The 23,597-nt window shown below is 42.3% G+C and overlaps 1 protein-coding gene across 1 annotated transcript in view; it reads left to right on the forward strand.

Annotated features, from left to right (window-relative positions):
* Nucleotides 1-23,597, forward strand: part of LOC146860510 (aminopeptidase N-like) — a 438,299-nt gene that overhangs the window by 338,646 nt on the left and 76,056 nt on the right. Inside the window, exon 16 of the mRNA XM_085644422.1 lies at nucleotides 21,934-22,044. Within this exon, the coding sequence (XP_085500548.1) occupies nucleotides 21,934-22,044 (111 nt within the window). The remainder of the gene's footprint in view (nucleotides 1-21,933; nucleotides 22,045-23,597) is intronic.

Consider the following 23,597-nt stretch of genomic DNA (forward strand, 5'->3'; position numbering starts at 1 on the left):
CCACAGCCAAGAAAGTAACTATCCCAGTTATCCATAAAGCCTCTTGGGGAGGTAGAAGTTTGTCTCATGCCACATTGTCCTTTTGGAACCTAATGCCTTGTCATTAGAGAAATCAGCCTCACTTCTTGGCTTGCAGAAAATCTCTGAACGCTTGCTTGTTTTCTGTATTCATTCATGACACGGTAGCTCCAAGACACCAACAGGCATTTGCTGTGCTTTAGAAATTTGAAACCTCAAAATGAACTGCAGAAATATCAGTATTTTTGCCGTGAATGACATAAATTCTTGGCATGTATTTGGTCCTAGGGTTTGCCGACACCCATGGAAATCTACCAACCCCAGATATGTTTTGAAAACTAGACATCTAGGAAAATTTCAGGGTTGTTTACCTTGCATGGATCTAACTACTGTTTGAAATCACCACCTTTTGTGTTGTATTCACTAGAATACTTAAACTTTTTTTGCTGAATCCATCTGTGTTGGCAATGGGACTGTGTACTCTATACTCCTGCAAACCAGTGATAAAGTGATTGTGATCCCTTCTAAATATCGTAAAAAGTGGCATGCACCTAATTGGTACATTTCATTTACCTCTAACTCCTTACAATATGGTACTACATGTACCCCAGGCCTGTAAATGAAATTCTACCAGCACTCATTGTGCCACCCAGCCTGGGCATGCAGTTAAAAAAAAACTATTTTGACAGGCATAAACCTTTGATCCAGCGCGAAACCAATATCTGATCAGGGATCAATACTCAATAACATCATAATACAATGGCCCATACACATTCACCCAAATCCCAGATGCGTTGGGGTCAAGTTTTTAAAGACGTTCAAAACTTTTCTTTCATGGATTCATGTGTAACCTCTCAAAAATACCTTACTAAACCTTTTCATTAACTTTCCTTCTCCTTGGTCGATGGACCAATTAGTTGAAGAGTTGATGGTAATGATATTACTATCTGACTAACCATTCAGTCAGCTAAATAATCACAGACTCTTGATAAGATTAATGAATTTTATCTGAGATTAATTAGTAAAATGCTCATGGCATTCAGTCAGAAATACAAACAATGAATCTCACAAGAGGGAGAGAAAAACATCAACAAATGCATAACAATGATAAAAACTCATCTTTCAATCGCCAATTTACACATGAGGAGTGAATAGATTAAGAGACAAAATGTTTCAGAAATAATGCCAAAAACATTCTATAGGTGATGGAGTGGATAGATGAAGAGACATAAGATTCAAAGACATAAATATATTTGCAAATTAATTATGCAAAGTACGAGTCAGAATAATACAAACCCAAAGGATCTGTAGAAAACCACCCCCCCTGGCCTAGGGAATGGTGGAGGTTCCCTGAAATAGGATCAGGGAACAAAGATTCTAGGGACAGCAACAGGACTGAACAGGAACAGCTAGGCCTCTCCGCAAACCGACGGACAGCGACCTATTCACCCTACTTCTCTATCTCCACGCAAGCCTAAACCACACCCCTACAGACACCCCAGTTATACCCTCAAACCTACATGTCCATCCCACATTAATTGAAACATTTCACGAATCTCAACAGCTGATTGGTGTATTTTGGAGGTGGCTCTGTCACACCACTGTGACTTCACTTACAATTTAGTCATATTATTGTTCTACATCCTTTCTCACAGCATAATACTTGATTCGTTCTCACGATTTCTACACAAGATACATTCAAACATTTTAATTAATACATTTCAGTAATATCCACGGAAAGAGACTTTGGTCTCACGGTCGGTCACATCCCTTGGCAGACATTCAATATTCTCCTTCAGAATTTTGGCCCTGAACGTATGTTCTGTCTTTGCAGCAGTCAGCACTTCCGGCTGTTCTGTCATGACTGTTTTGTTCTGATTCCGGCCCCTCCTTTATTCGACTAAGTTAAGGAAACATGGCGTCTCATCCAGCTCACTCTAGCATTTGGAATATAGACATTTAATAATTATATGTCAATGCACTTTTTACTGTTTACCACCCACCTCTGCACTAGTGCCTGTTAGCGTTTTTCTTAGCATTGTTTTAAGCAAAAGCAGCATTATTTATATATTTTAAAGCTAGATGCAACGTGCAAACTATGAAATGCATGTGGCTTAGTCATGCTTTTTTCTCATTTCTTTCAAAACACAATGTAAATACGGTTTTAGTTCTTTTCACATGTCAACTCACATTAGTGCATACATGGGCAAAGCAATTTCCCTTGTGTTTATGTAAGGTGCACGTTAGTTTACTATTGCTAGTTACTGTTAGTACGTATTATGAGGGCATTATTCGAGCAGGTTTCTATTTGCAAATTGCTGCTCCATCATCTTCTTTTATAATATGTACATGTCACCCCAAATGTAGGCCTTTAATGGCAATAGGGCAGGGTACTTGGTATTTGATAATAGTGCATATACATTAATATTTTACATGTTCTGGAAGGGATGGCATTCACACAGGGAAGCACTCAGTTACAATATAACAATGTTTTATGCATAATTTCAGTTCGGGGGCAGTTCTCATTGTAATGGTAAATTAAAATCCAACATAACGGTAAAGTCGGCTTTTACATTACCATTGAGGAAAATACACTTTTAGAAAGTTGTCTCTTTCAGGGCTAAACCCAAAAGGCCTTTCTACCAATGTCCATCTGTCAGGTGACATATAGGGAACTTAAGGCTCCCCTATGGTGAGATGTGTATTAGTTCCAGACAGGGGACAAATGGCCCTGAGTGTTCTGAGGAAGGTTTCCCTTAACTACGAAGGCCTGGAAGGCTACATAGTAACTGGCAGATGAAGTTCACACCTCTCTTTCGTCTTTATAGTAAGGTTGGCTCAAAAAGCAGTAGTGGTAGGGGGCCCTTGGCCAGAACTTTAAAGGGCGGATAAATAATTTCCCTATACTCACAGGCTGGCCCTGGCCATAAAAGTGGCATCACCACAAATCTCCTCAGAAAACTCCTATAATGCCCTCCTGCCTGTAGAACCTGCTTGCCTTCAACAAGGACCCCACAAGTGACTCCAAGGGTCAGTTAGATAACCCCCTGACCCCCTGTTTGATTTTCAGGAGTACAATAAACTTCAATAGGCTAATTCCTGCTTTCTAGAAGTCCCAACTGGACTGGACCTGGTACTCTATACTGGCCTCTGCGGTAGTGAGTCCTGACCCTAAGTACTCCCTCAAGGTCCTGAACCCTTGGCTGTGGCTTGAATGCACTTCTTCCTGCCTAACTGAAAGCTTCACTAGACCAGACAGTGCACATAGACACCGACAACCTACACCGGAAGCTTCCCAAAGCTTGACGCAACTCAGAACCTAATCAATGTCTTTACCAGACCCACATGGCATTTGATTGCCTCCAAGAACTCATGCAGCAACTCCCCTTCAGATCCAGTCAGCTGCCTGGCCCTACTGAAGACTTTTTACCTCTATAAAATTTGCAAAGCCTAAGGGCGGCTTTCTGACCCAGACGTACCTGGTCCCTGTATTCAACTAGAGATCCATTGCAGTTGGCCTTAACTATTGACTTTGACCCAGCACAACCAATTATCAACACTGGCGATGTATGCTTTCTGGTGCTATTTTGAACTCAAAACTTAAAAAAATCAAATCTCCGGTTTTCATTTTAATGCAGCTTACTAATTAAAATATCCTCTGTTTTATTAGTTGGTTTGGGATTTTTCTTCTGTTTTCTCTTCATTAGTCTTTGAGGACTGCATAAATACTTTACACATTGCCTCTAAGTTAAGCCTGGTTTCCATGTGCCAAGGCTACCAGGGATTGAGCACAGCTTTGTTTAGTGACTTTTATGATTCACTCTGATAGCATTTTTGATTATTATTATTATTTTAGGTGGGTTCTCGCCCCTCTCAACTAATAGTCTAATTTCTTACAACTATCATTTATTAGCCAGAAGGCTTTGGCATCATCACATTGTGTGTAAAATCATCGCATTTTTTCCCATTCCTATGAGGGAAAGTTCTGGAAAGTTCAAGAAAAGATAAAAGTCCTACCTTACGGAATTCTCACACTTCTACTAAAACAAAACAGTATGCCACAAGTGTGAGGTTATGTCGCTGCAGACAAAAAAGGCTTCTAAATTCACTGCTGAAATATCAACATTTTTGATTTTCCTTTCTTATTTAATAACTTCATAGGTTGTGACTAGCTGCAGTATTTAGGTAGAGACTCAGTCGAATTTCAGGTAAATCTACCAACCCCCAATATGTCTGCATACTAGCAACCCAGGGAGTGTATGATTGTGCACCTTGCATTATTTCAGCTATGTTTTCTCACACAACATACCATACAAACCGCAAACTTTAAGTAAACACAGTATTTGCTCCCATTTCTTTGATGGAAAGGTCTGAAATCTGAATGGAACACCATAATGCCTACTAACCAGCATCTTTATACTTCTTCTAATAAAAAATTATATCCCACATGTGTGGGTGGACTGATGGCCGGAGAAAATCCACTGTGAAGCTGTTGGCTTGGAATTACATTGATTGATTATGATGGGGTAGCTTCAGGATTTAGTCCCAGGCTTGTCCGGGAAACCTATCAACCCCAGACTTTATATATTAGACTTGAGTAGTGTACAGTAGTGTGGCTCCTACTATGTTTTATTACCAAGCATAATCCACAAACATCATACGTTTGGTAAAATCACATATTGTTTTCCATTTCTATGAGGGAACGTTCCACAATCTCTGGGGCTTAATAAAAGCCCTATCTGCAAGCATGCTTACACTTGCTTCAATAAAAATGGCACTCCTTTTGTGGAGGTGGGTCTACCACCCTGAGCAGGATTGGCCAAAAACACACTTTGGCAACATCAAGAAAGTTCCTTGGAATTTAGATCTATTTTTGGGTAGCTGAATTTGAGCCCTGGGTAGGCCTCCATTCAGGGAAAACTACAAGCCCTAGACATTTCTAATAAACACAAACCTATGGCAATCCAGACTAGTGTAGCTTGCATAAATCCCATAGTTTTCTACCCACAGTGTCCTGCACATATCAACAGAGTGCTTAAAAAAACATATTTCCTCTCAGATTCTATAGGGCTTGGCTACAGTATTTGGAGGGGAGAACAGAGGGCACCCTGGGAACACTACCAATAGTGGGCTTTTCTGAAAACTATGGATGTGTGGCTTGCCTAGCTCCTGCACATTTTCAACCCCATGACTAACAAATCTCCGACTTTCTCTTATGTCCCAAGGTGGATGACTGTAATATTTGAACCAGGAGTTGACCACAACAGAGGAAAACCTATCAATTCTTGGTATTTCTAAAAACTACAAATCTAGGGGAGTGAGAATGGTGTACAATGCATGGATCCCAAATAGTTCTCCTACCAAGAATGCCATAAAAATATCAAAGTATGGATGAAAAAAATTACATTTCCTCAAATCGATGTGCCACAATACTCTGGAACATCCAACCAACATCAAAGATCATGTATTCCTAGTCTTCCCCTCGGGTGGGCAGATTGAGGATAAACTGTGTCGGTTCCTGGAGGTGGAGGAGTACTATCAGATGCTGCTTTGGCCCTGCCTTCCAGCCCTTTTCATTAGGGACCACAAATAAGTAGTCCCAAATCAGTAGGACTTTCTACCCAACCCATGGGACAGTAAGACCACTGGGCCCCATAAGGGGTTGAAGCAATTGTCCTTGCCTGGAATGCCACTCTTCCCTTAAAATAATTTCTGGGGGATCACTCTCATGTGGTGATGCCTGGGCTGATCTATTACCATTTACAATGTTACCTTTGTCACTGCAATTGCTGCTCCAAAACACTGATTATAATGAAAGCAGCAGAAGTTGAAAGGCCCCTGGACGCTTTTAGTTTTGCTTTGTTGATATCTGCACACTATGTAAGTGGATAGCAATTCACACCAAAAAAAAGACTCAGGGTATAGGTAGAGCTCTTCCTCTGCAGCCTATGGAGGGGTTTTGAAAAAGAAATACCACTGGTGCAAGCACCGGAGGAATTCCCTGTCCTCCGTGCGAGAACATCATGCACTAAAAAGGTAGTATTCGGAATGTAAGGGTGACGTCCTTTACAGTTGAGGTTAAAGAGAGTATGCCATCCACATCAAATAATGCACTTTCTTTTGGAAGTTTTGTGTTTATGTAAATGAGTAAAACATGGGTCTTTCATGATCAATGCAAAACCTGGAATAATCCTGATGGAGCTGTCCAGAGCCCTCATCTCAGGGGATCACTTTTTGCTTCTTGACAGATACAAAAACTGTATGGAGACCACTGAAATGTGCTGAGGTGGACAGAACTTGTTCTTAAAATGACATCTAATTAGTGAATCTAGGCAACTTTCTTTATCAAATAAAGTCTATATTAATTGCCATGTGCATTAATGTTCGGCTGTCTTCAACTCTTATTAAACATTTATTTACATCCTGTTTTTTAGGTAATTTATTGTAATAGCCTTACACCATACACATGTATGGAGAAGCAGAGAAAGGGCAACAAAAATTCAAGCTGTACCAACATATGGAAGTTAATGAAGGGTGGATATCCTGAACAGTTTCATCCTCCGTCAAAGAGGCTGTTAAAATAATTGTGACAGTAATGGAAAAATGTTTGCTTTAAGAACCAGCTTAATAAATTAGTTACAACTGTGATTTCCTACATATATCTTATATCTCCACACATGTTCACACTCACCTTCTTAAATTTCCTTTCCTGGTGCCTTGTTTCACTTTAACATTTCTATCCATTTAGTCCCCTCACTCATGGTGGTCAAAAGCTTATATACTGAAGATCCCAAAAACGTTGTGCCTGTACAACCAACCACAACTTTTTCAAAGTGCTTTATTTGGAAATGCCTCAGCTTCTGTCCATGTCCTAACCCTAATGTCAGTTTGTAGTCTGCATTTGAGCAATGTATCATGGCTACTCACAAGCTGAAAGTTAAGTTACTAGGGGCAGATTGAATGGGCTGGAGAGGATGTAGTTAGAGGGGGTGGAAATACAAGTAGCAAGTATCTAACTTATCAACATTCTGGTAAGAGGTGTTAGTGGGTATAAGATAAGTGGCGGGCATCATACACTGGAGAACCCATGCATGGCGGTGATAGGGTGTCAGATGGAAACTGATCTATCAACTATTGATTTCAGTCATAATGGTAAATGCCAGATTCTGGAAGAAAGGCTGGTCCTCATATGATGAGGACTTTCTCATTAAAATTATGGGAAGTGATAGCTATGGAATGTATCTCAAAAAGAGTTGTAGGTGCGCTTACCAGAATAGAACTGTATGACTGAGGGCTGTAGTAAAGTGACTTAAAAGAAGTGTTTAATTCCCTTTCCTCATTGGATTTGGAATATACCATTAGCGATTTTTCTATGCCACTCTTGGCAAAGATAGGCATTAGGAGTAATTCAAACGGATGTAGAGATGTACTCCTGTATGTTCTAGAGGCAGGGTGGGGGGGCAAAGTGATGGGTGGGCCTTGGGAAAACTGGACATTTTGAGATATCAATATAAAAATGTGGATCATTATGTATCCAGCTCCTAAAGCTAAAATGTTCACTTATGATCAAAGAGGAAATACATACAAGGAGGGATTCTAATTGCATTATTCAAACCCCTTGTATGCTGAGGGTTCCCCTCTCCCCTCAGTGCTGAACCCTTTTCTGATATATGGGCTATTTACTCTTAAGGCATATTTTTTCTACAATATTACCTAGGCAAATCTGGCATTATATTTTCCTACATGTTGGAATTTTAAAGCTATTAAGAGCTCATAATTTCCATTAAATGCACCCGAGTAAAGAGCCAAAATGGAGCAGATTTTTGTTAGCTTACAAAAAATGGGAAAATATCTCTCAAAAAACACCTGCTTCTACAATAGGCATGGAGTAATCTTGACATAAATAATTGTTCTGAAAACCCTGATACAGGATTGCCATAAAGGTCAATCAACAGACTTCCACTGATTTAGAACCATGTAGCAAGGCTGACATTTGCTCTTCAAATATGTGACAATGGCATTCTCAGTCTCCTGGCCTTGAGCTAGGTCCAAATTAAGATTAATTTGGATTTCAAGATCATGTGCCTTATATATAAGGCTATCGGAAATGAAGGCCTTGTGTACTTATGAAATTGGAGGACCAATAGCAGATCACTGACACATCCTAAATATAGCTCTGCTGCTCTGTAAGGTAATGCTTCAGGCGACACCATCAAATGAAGGTCACTACTGGAGGTAAGAAAAGATCTGAAAATATGTAATTTGAATATTTATTTAGTGTGATCTCCTGACACTCAAGCTTTAAGTCTCATTTATCCCACGTCAGTGCCACTGCCCTTCACAATTCATGTTCTTCTGACACTGCAATGTCTGAATAGCGCCACCCATGCTCTGCCCCTGCTTTGCTAGTGCTACTCATCATCTTGGCACTCTAAGGCCACTCCACAACACACCATCCTGTTGCCTCCCTCTCTTCTTTTCTCACTATACCTAATCTCACTGTCCCTCTTCTCTGACAACCTCTCCAGTATATGAGTCTGCATCCGCTGCTATCCAACCCGGCCACAACTCGGGTCATCTTACTTGACACATGCATTGCAGGTAAGCATCACTTCTGCCGAAATTCCCCCTCCTCAGCTCACAGGTGCGGGTGCAATTCAGCTGGAAAATGGGATTCTCCTCTTTCATCACCAAGGCCACCACTGATCTACCAAGAATCCATATGTATCTTTGTTTTTATTATCTTGTAGAGGCAAAAAGGATATAGCTTCTTTGAGCTATATTTATTAACACGAAGACTGGTCAGCGATTCAGTTGTTTGATAAGTCCTTCTTTCTACAAAGGGCCAACACAGTCGTTGTGGAAATGCTAGAAGTCGCACTAAGGTGACCCTGATAGGCAGGACCAGTAGTAGAAGCCAGCGGTATGGATATTTCTATGCCCTGTATAGAAAAGGTTGATGAGATCAGCCATAAGAAGGCTGTGAGGATTTTGAGTATAATCACCCACTCCTCTTCAGTGCTTCTGTGCGATGTCTTCTACACACCAGCAAGAAGAAACTATTCATCTTGTTTAGGTCCTTACATACATGATGGCAGCAGGTAAGATGTAGTTCAGATCATTTAGACTACAGGAAAGAATTATGTGAGTTTCAGCTCGGAGGAAAGAAATAGAAAACTGCATTCAGATCTGTGTGCCGGTGCCCCTCACTGGCTCAAATTAAGCACTGGTTGTTCCCAAGTTTGATAACTTTTCAGACAGTACCAATTCTCATGATTTTTCCTCTTGCAACTCTGATTTTTCTATACTTTCCAATATTCCACTTGTGCAAGTTTTACAATGCTTCGATATATTATGTTATAATAAGCATGCATGATGTCAGAAAGCCCCATTGTATTAATATTAGACTTGCTGCTGCAAGCTTGCACCTTCTCAGTGCTGCAAATCGCAAGCTTTACGAGTACCACAAAGACAAAATAGATAATTTAGAGTTTGGTAAAATCGGAGCCCTTCAATAAATAAATAAATACATAAATAATAACAAATCAACAGGGTACCTGCCCGCCACACTTGGAGTTCACCCGTCTCTGCTGGGTTTGCTGGTGGAAACCTTTTAACGTGGCCCGTCCATCACATGGTTGAGGTTTGACCAGTCTTATGAAGAGCAGGCCTTCCAGTCTACATACATTTTTACAGACCCTGACTGCACAATGCAAAGTCGGGGGAAGCACTTTGGCACGAAATGCCCCACCGCTGCGCTGCAAAGGAAAACCTAAAGAATGGTGCTTGATTTGCCAGGAGGTGGTCCGAAGGGGGACTTTGCTTCCCCGATCGGATGGTGGACCTTTCAGAATGCCTAAAATGATTCCCTTTGCAGCCACATGTTTATCTTGATGCACCTAGATTGAAGCAGGAGACATTAAGAGGCTAAGCAAGCTTACCAATAATGTTAAGATAACTTGACCTCCAACTGTCTGTTTTTTCACTTTGTGCACCTGCAGATTTTTAAAATATGCTTTGTTCTGAGGCCTCCTGGCCAAGCTTCAGTCACTTGAGCTCTCTTTCTCCATTAAGGCGTCCTCTTTAACGAACGTTAAGAAACAGAGAAGTTTCAAATACTAATAACAAGACCATTATCGGCTAAGCTCATAGGTACTGTTTAACACCTGTCATCCTTTGGTGTGGTCTTCCCCGAAAACCTTTTGCCTTCTCGCCTCCCGTTTTCTGAATTTCGTTTTGGGTGGCATTAGGTCTTCTACCCAGTGCTAAAGTGCTTGTGCTCTCTCCTCTAAACATAGTAAAATTGGCTTACATCCAATTGGCACATTTAATTTACTTGGAAGGTGGTATTGCATGTACCCAGGGCCTGTAAATTAAATTCCACTAGTGGGCCTGCAACACTTGTTATGTTATGTTATGTTAGGAACATTTGTAGTGCGCACAGCTGCCCCAGCTAAGGGGCGTCCTGGCGCATGACAAGGTAAAACACAACTAACACTGAACAGAGAAAAGGGCGCAGCTAGTAAAAGGGAAACAATTAAAACAGGAAGGTTTTTATGGCTTTACGGAACAAAAGAAGGTCTTCCATCGAGCGAATCTCAATCGGAAGAGAGTTCAAAAGCACTGCTGCTTTTACCCAGAAGGACCGGCCACCAGCTCGGCTGAGCTTAAACCTCGGGACCACAGCGAGCGCTTGGCCCAGTGATCTCAAAGAGCGGGTCGGAACATAGCAAGACAAGAGATTCGAGAGGATCTGGGGGGCTGAACCCTTCAAGATCTTAAAAGCCAGACATAAAACTTTAAAATTAATTCTTGTCTTAACCGGCAGCCAATGCAAAGATCGAAGAGTACTAGAGACAGAGCAGGACCTGGGCAAGCCAACTATGGCTCTAGCTGCGGCGTTTTGGACACGTTGAAGACGGGTGATTTCTGCCTGGTTTGCCCCTACCAGGAGAGAGCTGGCATAATCCAGACGAGATATTACTGTTGCCTGAACCACCAGCTGCCTGGTAGGGGGGTCAAAAAACTTCAGGACAGGTCTTAAGCCCCGAAGGACCCCAAAACAGCAGGCCGCGGTTTTCTTAGTGTGCCCGACGAAGCTAAGAGTGGGATCCAACCACACTCCCAAATTTCTCAACTCCGTTACCGGAATTGGAGACGGCCCAAGCTCCGGAGGCCACCATCTGTCCCCCCAGAGTTCCTTCCCCTTCCCGACAACCATGACCTCGGTCTTCTTGGCGTTGAGCTGGAGACAGTTGGCATTCATCCAGCTCGCCACCGCCCTCAGTCCGCTCTGGAACCTAGGGGCATCCTGCTCAGCATCCCCGCTGATAGTAACCGCTAGCTGAGTGTCGTCGGCATATGAGACCATAGTCATGCCCCACTGCTTGACTTACTGTGCAATCCACTTAAGAAGCCCTTTAAAACATGCTTCAAATCTACCATTTTAGCAGGACTAACCTAGTTCCATTACATCGTATCCGGCCTGAGCTTAGTGAATTTGTGACTGTTCCCCGGTCCAGCGCGATCAGATGACTAAAAGTAACAGTTTGTGCTTTGTACTTAAAACATAAAAATGGCATATCTCTAGTTCTACTGATTGGATTTTTGTAATTTTTGGTCTCATTTTATTTAATAAATTGTACTCTATTTTTTCTAAATGTGAGATTTTTCTTATATGTTGTGTTTCACTTTATTACTGTTTGGGTGCTGCATAAATACTTACTTAACAAAGTGCCTCCAAGTTAAGCCGTTAAGCCTGACTGATTTTGTGCAAAGCGACCAGAGGGTTAAGCTCAAGCCATTTTGTAACTTTTGTAGTTCAACCTGACAAGGATTGTGGATGTTGACTGAATAGTGTTACCCCTCCCAACCCCTAATCAATAACCCCATTTTTTACATACTGACTTCTCAAAAACAGCTACATGTGTATTCTGTTTTTTGATTATAAGGGATATTTTCCCCTCAACTGCACATGTCTAATGTGGTACCAGTAACACACACAATAAGCTGTCAGGCCTTTGTCTGCTGGTGAATCCTTTAAACAGTATCTGTCATCCGATTTGATACCTATTGGAAACAGCAAAAATCTTATTTTAGTCAAAATCAGAAAAGTCATTTCAATAATGAATTATAGCTTTTGAGATGGATACTTTAGTCAGCTAAGATAAACTAATTAATTTTGATTTTATTGAATTTTACAGCAATGGCTTGTGTAAAAAGGAATAATTTTTTCCTCTATAGCTTTCAAAAGTCAACACTATTTAGTATTGTTTGTTTGTTTGTTTATTTTATTGTACAATTAATAAAAATTCACAATATTAAAACTTCCATTGTTAAAAAAAAAAGTTTAAGCCTTATTTACATTTATAGTGTAAGTTTAAGAAAAGAAAGTGATTATTCTCTATAAAATCGTGAAAGTCTCAATTGCATTTTGGTATGGACCATTTATAAGTTTATAAAGTCAATGTGCCTCAGTTTGCCAGGCGTAGTTGTAACTTGGCAAGTGACTAAACGGGCTGTCCTTTATTGGGTTGAGGTGCAGTTACTTGCTGTTCTTTAGATGAAACGTGTGGCTAATTCAGGATTCTTCTAGCCACTATGTCAAAGTACTTTGTCAGTCTGCAGTTTAGCTGAGTCTCATCAGGATTAAAGCACAGCACCACAGCCTGCCTGCAACTTGTTATGCCCTTTTGATTCCATAAAGCTCGAAATAAAGAGCGCCTTATGTCCGTCAAGATTGGGCAGATGCAGATTATATGTATAAGGTCCTCTTTCCCTGCTCTACAAAGTCGGCAAAGGTGTTCTTCTGTTCCCCTTTTCCAAGGTGCCAAGTGGGGTAATAATGGTAGGATGCCTAGGCGCAAATTAAAAAATTTATTTTTTGTCGCCTGCGTGAGGCCCATTTTCAGGTATTCCTGCGGTTTCAGAGCGTTGTAGTCTTTCAGCACTGACCATCCATGAGCCCTCTTGGCCAGAATTTCTTTGTCGTCTATGGATGATATCATTTTGGTTACTTTTGCAACCATGTTTTTGAAGCTTTTGATGTCTGTAGATGACTCCCAGAGGTTTGTTAATCCCAGGGTCTCCAGTGATTCGTTTAGATACTTCCTGGCGGGGGAGTTCTCTCGGAAAGAGAGTTCGGTCCAGAGATGGGCGTTTAAGGATCCTTGCTCGGCGCCTCTGATTTTTCGCCAACTTTTTATGTAGACCCCTCTTCTCTCCACCGTTTGTCTCTGGAGTCCAAATTTGAGATGAATTTGGGCAGGGGAGACGTAGTTAGGCAGGTGGAAAATTGCCCTGTATACTTGACTGATAGTTTTGTCTAGAACCGTAGCGTCTTTCCCTTGCATAGATTCGCTGCCGTATGTTAGCATAGGCTGTAAACGTGCTCTAATCACCTGTCTAAGGGGATCCAGTGACCGGTCAAGGAGAACTTTGTTCAAGGGCTTCATTGAGAGGTGGAATATTGTGCCCTTCCGACGAATAGCCTCTAGTTGGTGTTTAAATGAACCTCTACTGTCTAAAAATACGCCTAGGTATTTGTAAGTGGCTACACGGTCTAGCCTCTGTCCGTCCAGAAACCATTTGTGTTTCTTTGTTTTGTTATAATTTACTGACATGACTTTAGATTTTTTTAGGTTAATCTTTAATGCATTGTTTGTTGAGAATTTGTTAGTGGTGTCCAGAAGATGCTGAAGTCCAATGGGGGACCGACTAACAAGGACCAGGTCATCTGCGTATAAGAGATTTGAAAGCGTGACATCTCCCAGTCGCGGGGCATGCGATTTGGTTTTCTCCAATTCTACTGGGAGGTCTGCGAGAAAAAGGTTAAACAACATAGGGGCTACGACGCATCCTTGTTTTACACCTTTGGTGGTATTGATTTGCCTTGAGAGCTGCGTTCCAGATCCCAGTTTGATCTGGACCCAAGTATTGGTATATAGTAATATCAGCTGTTGTTGTAGTGGCCCGTGAATCCCCCATTTTTCCAACTTATGCCAGAGTTTGCTGTGGTCTACGTGGTCAAACGCAGCGCTATAGTCTATAAAACATAGAAATAGCGAGCTCTTGGCAGTTTTTTCCACGTCTGTCAGAAGGGTTAGCGCCATGATGTTAATTATTGTACCCTGGCCTCTACAGAATCCTTTTTGGTTGATTGGAATGATGTGCTTGAGGGTTGCCCAGGATGTTAATTCCTCCAGGATATGTCCCGCGTAGTACTTTGCTTCTGTGTCGATTAGGGCAGTAAGTCATTAGTTGCTTGGGTTGCTCCTATCCCCCTGTTTGCAAATTGGACTTATTATTGATCCTCTCCAGGATGATGGACTTATTGCTGTTTCCCTGATTTCCCGGAAGGCTGGCGCCAGAGTGTCACTCCAAAAGTCAGCGTCTTGCTTGTACATTATTGGTGGGATTCCATTGGGGCCGGGAGCACCCTCTAATCTCCCTTTTGAAATTTGTGGCTTGATCCTGGCCGCTGTTACTGCGTAGTTTTTTCCCTTTCTGTTTAAAGTTGGTTTGAGGCTTGTTGTTGCTGCCTCATCCGGATTTGCAGTATTACGCGGGGGCGCTGTCGTGGTGTGGTCATCATATACTTCATCTTTGTGTGTTCCAGTTTTGCAGGTGCTTAGATTCGTTTCGATTATCCAAGTTCTACCGCTGGGTGGTTCCCCCTATGGGTTTTAAAATGATTCAGTAAGTAATGTGCCCATTCGGGTTCTGATATATGTGAGTTGATTCCTTTGTGGCCTGGACTTTGGAGGCTATGGATTGTTTTCCAGAATCTAGCACTATTCTTCTGTTTCGAGTCATGCACGATTTTTGCCTAGAGTTCCTCGTTCAATTGTCTATTCCTTTCCCATTTCTTCTTCTTTATCTGTGCCTTTAGGGTTCGCAGCTCTTTTTGCAGGGCTTCGTTGTTTGATTGTTTGCGGAGCTGTCTAAGTATCTATTTTTTTTGCCGTTTTAGATTTTTTATCTCTGGTGTGGTTACCTTACCGAGTATGTTACACGACGTATTCTCTTTTCGGGTTTTTTGCTCTGTGGCGTATGTTGTTCCGAGTGCTGTTACGAATTCTTCCCAAACCTCTAATGGGTTCTTTGTCAAGCTTGTTATCTGGTGGAGGATTGTTTTTGAATTAGTTGTTAATTCTTCTGCTTTGTCAGTCTTGCACCTTATTCATCTATAGTTGGTGGTGTATTCTGTGCCAATACTTCTCCTTGCTTCCGTTTCGTTCCCACTGGTGACGCCCAGTTTCACTTCTAGTGGCAGGTGGTCACTTTGGCCGTTCTCTCCAACCTTGAATTAACTTATTATTTCAAACAGTGGTAGTGTTGCGAGGGTGAAGTCGAGATGAGAAGAAGTGGTTGAGGAAAAATATGTTGATGCTGGCGGTGTATCCTCCTTAAATCGTCCGTTTAGTACTCTCAGGTTTAACTGCTAAAGGTCTTTCAGTAATTGATTTCAGCATCTTGTTTGCTTGTTTGAAGAGGCTGTAGATTGGTTTGGTATTCCCCACGCAATGTCCATATCCAGTGATATTTCATCATCTGATTTCTCTCCGAAGAGGTGAAGGTTAAAATCTCCTGCAAGAAGTATGTTCTCCATTTCTCTTTCCTCCATGAGTCTTGCTATTTCGCTAACTAATTCTCTTGCCCCTGTTTGTCTATGCTTGGGGTGTATGTATATGTTTATAATGTAAAGTAGTTGAGCCACCTGATTTTTTAAAATTGTTATTGCTAGTGCCTGTATCGCACTAGGAGGAGTGATTTTTAAATTGATTTCTTCCATTGTACCGATTGTTAGTATTGAGGCGAATGACACCAGGCCTCCTGAGCTGTGACCATAGGAGAAACCTCTGGTTGCTGGGTGGATTTGAGTTGTGTATCCTTGCAGGGGTATCTCTTTCTCTTCCCAGGTTTCTTGGAGTAAGATCAAATCAAATGATTTTAAGTAATTTGGGTCTTCCAATTTGTCAGAAAGACCGTTAATATTCCAAATGCATATTTTGATATTGGGGTTTTCCGCTTCCATAAAGGTCTGGCCTGTTTCCCTTTGTCACTTTGTGTCTTCTTTAATTATTGTCCGTCGTATGGTTACCCTGTTTAAGTCTGATTGCTGAGTTGTTAAGTGTTCTAAATGTGGGAGGTTGCTGTTTGGTCCTGGGGAGTGGCTGCGCGCTCCTTTTAAAATTGATTTAACTATTTGTGAGCGATCTTTTTTGCTTTCTTCTAGGAGCGGGATGGGGTAGGCTGGTGTTTTTCCTACTTCAAGCTTTATTCCCCATTGAGAAAATCTGAGCGTTTGCCCCAGGATTTGATCTGCTAAGTCATTAGTATTCCATGTTGTCTTTATCGTTTCGTGACCTTGTGAGTCTGGGGAAGGGAGTAATTCAATTGCAAGCAAGTCTGTTGTGTTGATGTGTTTTATTTGTTCGATTGAGTGGATAAGCCTTAGTATATTACCCCTGTTTAGGGTATCCACTTTTCCTCTGGATTTGAATTCTTGGAATGAATAGAATAATGTCTGACTCTATTTTTCCGGGGGTCAGTATTCGGGGGTGAATTAATACCTCTTTTTGTTTGACCCCGTATTGGGACTGGGTTTTATTTGTTATTTCATTGCTTTCTATACTGACTCCATAAGGGTCCTCTATTGCCTGTTCGATGGCTGGCTTATTCGTGCTGTGTGTACTTGCCTTTGTCTTTTGTCCCTGGATGGTAGTTTCCTTGAAGTGGTTAGTGCTGTTTGTAGGTAGGTTGGCGTTTGTAATTTCCATATTGATTTGGGAGGGCTCACCAAGGGCTTGCTCTGTGACCGCCGTGCTAGGTTGTGTTTTTGCTGCTGGCAGATTTTCTACGATGGTCCCTCTTTTATTTTGTATATCGTTCGCCTGGTCAGATAGATTGCTAGGTTGATTATTTTTGGCTCGGATGAAGTGCTTCTGCTCTATCTATGTGCTTATTTTCTCTTTAAAGAGTGTCGATGTGGCAGTCTCTGCTGCATTTAAAGTTTTTATGTCTAATGATTTTTTGTCCAGAGGTGATGTTTTTGTACAATCGATGTGCCTCGTGGTGTGCTTCGTGGTGTATCCTGTTTGCTCCTTTCCCCAAGATATGGTCATTTGCTGATTCTCGTCAGTACTATCTGCTCCTGTGGACTTTCTGTTCCTGCCCTTTCTTTTATGTTTACGGCGGGCTCGCACGTTCGTAGATGTCTCTGGGCCGGCCCTTTCTTTGGTAGAAGTATTCGGAGGGGACACTTCTAAAGTGCTTTTAGATTTTAAAGATAAGTCCCCTTGCTTGGTAGCTATGTAATTATCGCAGATGGTTCCTAATGGTTTGTCGCAGAATGTTATACTGCCAGACTTGTTCTCCATTGTGGGGTGCGTTAATATATTTTGTTTTAGGTTCCCCAGGAGGTTCCCCAACATCGTAGGTAGTGTAGATAGTTTGCCAACTATTGGGGAGCAGACGCAGTCTGTTCTTTCTATTTGGAATCATTTTGCTGCTTCTTGTCCTCTTTTTATGAGGCCGTTAAGGTCCACGAGTTTTCTTTCTATCCCAGAGGTAGCTTCTGCTAGCGTTTGGAGGACAGTCAGCTGTAAGTCTAATTTGTCGGATTGGTACTGTAGTGCTGTTGATGACAGCTGGATTGTGTTGAGTAAGGTTGCCCAAAAAGCTTCAGTGGGACCTCTACTCCCTTCGGTGTAGTGATAGGAGCGCTCTTCGGTGATGCTGTTGAGGGTTGATTTAATGTTATAGGATGCCACTAGGTCTTCCCACTCTTGTGACGCCAGGAAGGTAATTTCGCTATCTATAGTACACAAGTCCTCGTGTGGCGAGTGTGAGGGGAGGTTTACGGGATCCATTTTCATTTGATGTTTCTCAACTATTGGAGTGTCGCCTTGTGTTGTCTGTTGCGCATATGGAGGGCTGTTTTTTCATGAGGTATTGCGATCTCATCATCGTATTTGAACAGTGTGTGCTGATAGGATGGTGGGGTGTAGATGAGGGATGGCTGGCCACTTAAAACATTGAGACTCTGATGCTCCGGGAGGACTTCTGATTTTGCGGTCAGTTTCCTCACGCTCTCCTTCTCGGGCACAAGCCCCCTGGGTTTTTTTTCCTGCCCGGTGAAGCCATTTTGTGGGTTGTTTTGGCTAATGTCTCCCTCTGTTACTCCTATGGTGTCGTCAGCTTGCGCCCGTTGGGCTCCGGCCCCCATTGTGCTTCTTGAGGAGACCGTGGACTCCTTATAGTTTGAAAATGTATGTATTTCTGCGGTTGTTGTGCTTGATTTTTGGGGCAAGGAGCTGGCTCCGCCAGCGGGTCGTAATGGGGATTGTAGACCAATTATGGTGTCGTTGTTTGAGTAAATTGCTTTGCCGGGGTCTTTTAGAAATGTAAATTTCGTATACATTTTTGGCTGATAGTAATTTGTAGTCTTCCTTGGAGGTTGCCCTTCTATATTTATAAGTTCATACGGATTTTTTCTTTTGTCACTATTCAACATATCATTTAACTGAGTTACGTTATTTTGCTCTATTGTCGAAGTAGGGCTGGTTCCTTTATTGGTTATCGGGCGTTCGATTGAGCTCGCTTTTTTGTCCTTGAACTCCCCTTCACTTGTGTTAATTCTTTTACTGTCCTTAATGTCCTTATTGCTGTTTTCTCTCAAGTTATCGTTTTCTGGGATCTCTTTGCATCCGCTAACGTCCTTTCTTTTCCGTTTGGGTGATGGCCTTATAGGTTTTCTTACTCTTCCAGACCTCATGACGATCCCACTTACCCCTTTCCTGTGTTGCTCCGGGGCAATGGGGGCCACGAGAGTGAGGAGGGGAATTAGTGATTGAATAATTGAATGTGCTGACTGTTGACTGCTGGTTGCTGCTTACTTGTCGTCCGCTGGTTGCTTGCCTGTGCTGCCCGAGTTGGGTTCTAGGGTGCTGGGGTGGATAGAATCAGGGTCAGCGTTGGGTGTAGGCAGCTATAGGGACCCAGTTCGTCCCTTAACAAAAGGATGGTAGAAAGAGGCTGATGTCTGGGAAGTAGGGCCAACTCGTTGTGGAAAGGCTGTTGTGCAGCGCCAGCTGCTTTATCCTGTTTTGTGCACCGACTCAGTTGTGGCTAGGTGCCTGTGGGGGAGGCCAGAAGGGATTTTGGGGGGGTCAAGAGAGAAGAGAGCAGGCTGAGACCAGGCCGGGCTAAACCCCAATGGTGCTGTCCTTAGTTTGCTGGCCTCTGGCAGCCCTCTCTCACTACCCTCCCACTGGCCTCCCACTCCTCACACCCTTGCTCAGCGCTGGTTACAGATATGCCCTAGGAGGGCCAAGGGCTTACCACTGCTGCGGGGCACTGGAGATAAGGGGGGCCCTATCCCTTACTCTCTGGTGTTGCGGGCAGGTATGTGGCTGCGCTGCGCGGCAAGGGGAGAGTAGCCTCGGGCAGCTTCCAGGCGGCCTACACACCAGTCGCCCACCTCAATCCTTTGAAGGTTTCTACGGCTATTGCTTCGGGTTTGGCAAGGTACGGCAAGGTGGACGCTCCAGTCGGGTAACAGCAGCGCTGCCACTCACCTCCTCCACCTCGCCTCACTACACCTCACTGCCCCTGCTGCTGCTTGGCCGTGAAAACGTGGACTAGAGTGTTGGCAAATCAGTCTAGTCAGTCAGTCTATCTTGTCTCTATACCACTGATAATCAGTGGTAAAGTGCATGTGATCTTTCTCTAAAGCATGGTAATATTGGCTTATCCCTATTTGGCATTAATAATTTGCTCATAATTCCCTAGTAAAGTGCACTACACGGCCCATGGCCTGTAAATTAAATGCTACTAGTGGGTGTGCAGCACTGTTTGCGCCACCCACTTAAGTATCCATCTAGCCATGGCTCTGGGCTGCCATTGCAGAGCCTATGTGTACAGTTGACACTGCCATTTTGATCCGCCAAGATAAACCCCTTGTCAGGCCCAAACCTTCCTATTTTATACATACAGGTCACCCATATGGCGGTCCCTGGTAAATGTACTTTTTAGTTTTACATATTCTGATAGTGGAAAACTCTCACATTTGTTTTCTACTACTGCAAGACCTATCTTTCCCATAGGATAACACTGGAATTACCTTTTTCTATTTTATAAGTGAAATTCCCAATTGTGAAGAGATAGACTTTTCAAGTTTGGTGTCTCTGGAATCACAATTTAAAATGGAAATATATAGTGAAGTTGAATTTTAAATTTCAATTTTGAAAATAATAGAGCTTTTAAAAATGACTTTTTTTTTATTTTTTACTTTTGTCTATTAGTGCCTGCTGCCTGTCTCTGATCACATGTCTGGTGTGGGTGACAGTTGGGCTTTGTGTATTTACCTAGACAGCTTCACAAATTAGATCTTAGGTGTGACTTGATGGGCCATCCTGGCATGATAGGAGGTAAGAGATGGACCCAGTCTCACTTACACCTGATTAGCATGTGTCCTGTCCCAAACAAAAAGGGCTGCATACCACCCTATAGTGAGTATGGAGCCATGACTGGAAGTAGGACCTCTGTACACTTCTAAGGCATGTCTTTGAATTCTCCCCCACTTTAAAGGCACAACGGGTTATAAGTACTGTACCTCAGACACCACCACTTCAATACACTTCTGGACCTGTGAAGACTCTGCCAAGAAGGACTACTGTGCTGCTGAAGGAACTGCTGCTTTGTTGGACTCCTGCTTAGCTGTGCAGACATGCTGGTCTGCTACCCTCCTGTCTGAGTGAGAAGAACCGGACTTGCATCAACTTGAACCCAGCAAGACTCCAAGGGCTAGATGGCTGGCCTTCTGATCTAAAGTCTCAGGGACATAAAATACCTCCACCCACCCTGCTTCTGCACCTGGACTCTGCCATCTGTGAATCTGGCCTGCCAAGTGGTGCCAACTCAGTCCTGAACCCTTGGAAGTGGACCTAAAGCATTTGCCCCAGCGGAACCAACACATCCTCTGTTGAACTGATGCACAGCATCTTCTTGGTGGATCAGAACTGGTGCATCGCCCCTGCTGCATGTGTCTGGCCCAATGAAGTGCCTTTGGAACCACCACTGCTCAATGCTCTTCCTGGAGCAAGGTCCTTGTATCCCCATTAACGGCAGCCGCGACAATGTTGAACCTCCAAATCGCAGCTCCCTGCTCATCAGAGCAGGTGCATCACCACTGCTGCGCTGATCAGAATCAGTGCATTGCCGCTGCTGTGTGGATGGGTACTGATGCATTGCCTCAACTGCACCACCCATTCTTGCAGTGTGCACATCCAGCATTAAATTACTTTTGTTCAGTAGGATTCACTGAGTCCCTGTAATGGGCCCGCACTCCATCGTGGCCAGCCTGAACTTTTGACTTTGTCCTGGTCCAGCCTGACCAGATATCTCAAATAGCGCTCTTTGCTTCTAGGCATTATTTTCACCTAAAACCTTACAACCTCAATAATTCAAGTTCTACTTATTGGAATTTTGTCATTTTGGTCTTGGTTTCTTTATAAGATTATTCTCTATGTTCCTAGCCTGGTGTAGAATCTTTTTGTAAGGTTTTTTCTACTGTCTTACTGTTTGAAGTGTTGCACAAATACTTCACACATTGCTTCTAAAGTTAAGCCTGACTGCTCTGTGCCATGCTACCAAAGGGTGAGCACAGGTTAAATTAGGGTTTGCCTGCTTATTGCCCTGATTAGGATTTTGGCTGCTGCTGGACTATGGTTCAAAATCCAGTCAACCAACAACCCAATTTGTGACAAATGCTTTCTCTGTATTGTTTATAAATGATTATCCATTGAACATTCTTCCACTGAATTCTGATTAAATCTATATCAAGATGTATATATTAAGGTTTTTTCTTCAGATTTGGCCTGGTAGTCTAACTTCATAACTTCCTCCAATTAGGTATAATGAAATCAATGCGATCAACACGGCTTGTTACTATGGCATTCCGGAGTGCCAGGCACTGGCGACAGACCTCTACAGAAAATGGATGAATAATCCTAACAACAACACGTGAGTAAAAAACTCTACCAACACCTCTTTTTAAGAATATTAACCTATGGTGTCATGTAGACTATTCTTGATATGTTAAACCCAATTTATAGTTGTGTTCAAGGACCTCAAGCAAATATGCTCCTTCGAGGAAGTACAACCACCAATAATTAGGCATATTCTCATTCATGAATATGTACAAAAATCATTAGGATGCTTAACTTGAGGATTCTCTGGTGATGCAAGTTGAATCATTCTCTTGGGTTCGACCATCTCTAATATGTTTATTTTTAACAGGATTTGGTGAATTGTACTTTAGATGTACACAATTGTAAACAGTGTAGCCATCTAGTTTATTCAGAAGTTCATTCGTTTCTGAAGCTCGGTTCGAGCTGTATAGTGTTTGAATGTTAAATATGTTGTACAAACAGTATGTTGATATAGTTGCATCCTTATTTGGGCCATCAAACAACAACTGCTTGATGAATTCCCTGTATCAATGTATATCTCTGTGTCTAAAGTGTAACATCTGTAAAATATTCCAGGCAGTGACAAGCACGATCAGAAGCAACTCCTATTAAACATGAGCTGGTATATCAAGCCAACCTCTCACAAAGAACCTTTATGCATCCCCTTTTTCCCATCTTCACTCAGTTTATTAGCAGTATATAAGGTATTTCTCTAACGAATGGGATCATACCATGCAGATCTTTTAGTACAACTGTGGGACTTTAGAGTCGGGGTGTCCAACTTTGGACCACAGGGGCTGAATTCGCGACAAGGTTTTAGATTATCCATTTGAGATACATTTATATGCAGAGTAAATCTTTTGCCAGGCCCAAACCTTCATTTTTAATACATATATGTCACCCATAGGGTATGCCGTGGACATCCCTTAGGGCAAGGTGCAATGCATTTGAAAAGTTGGGCATGTACTGTTAAGTTCTGCATGTCCTGGTAGTGACAAACTCTCAAGCTCATTTTTCACAACTGCAAGTCCTGTCTCGCCTATAGGAAAACACCTTATTACAATTTATAAAGGACACTCCGAAGGAGTGAATGACCAGTTCATGTTTGGTGTCTATGGAATCCCAATTTAAAATCCTAACCTACAGTGAAGTCGGATTTTTTTATTGTAATTCTGAAAATACCACTTTTAGAAACTCAGCATTTTCTTTCCTTTGCGATTTAGTGCCTTCTGCCTGTCTCTGGTCACATAATTGGGTGCAGCTGACAGTTGACCATTTTGTATTCCTCCTAGACAGCCACACACCATAGGGAGCTTAGGTATGCCTGGATGGGCCAAGTATTGCGGTTGCTTCTTGACCAGGACTCACACCCCAGTCAACCAACAATCCAATTTTCTACACAAATACTCTAAACTGAAATCATGACCAGCCAAGGCCAACTTTGGATAACTATGCTAAAACTAATTTGGTAACATTAAAATGTAACTTCTCATTGATCCATCTAATGTATCAAAATACCAAAAACAACTTTGAATATACTGATATTGTTTGTACGTTATGAACACCATAAAATACATTGAACCATGATCAAGGGTCATGGTCTTT

Source organism: Triturus cristatus, chromosome 3_1 (assembly GCF_964204655.1).
Source record: "Triturus cristatus chromosome 3_1, aTriCri1.1, whole genome shotgun sequence".
Lineage (NCBI taxonomy): Eukaryota > Metazoa > Chordata > Amphibia > Caudata > Salamandridae > Triturus > Triturus cristatus.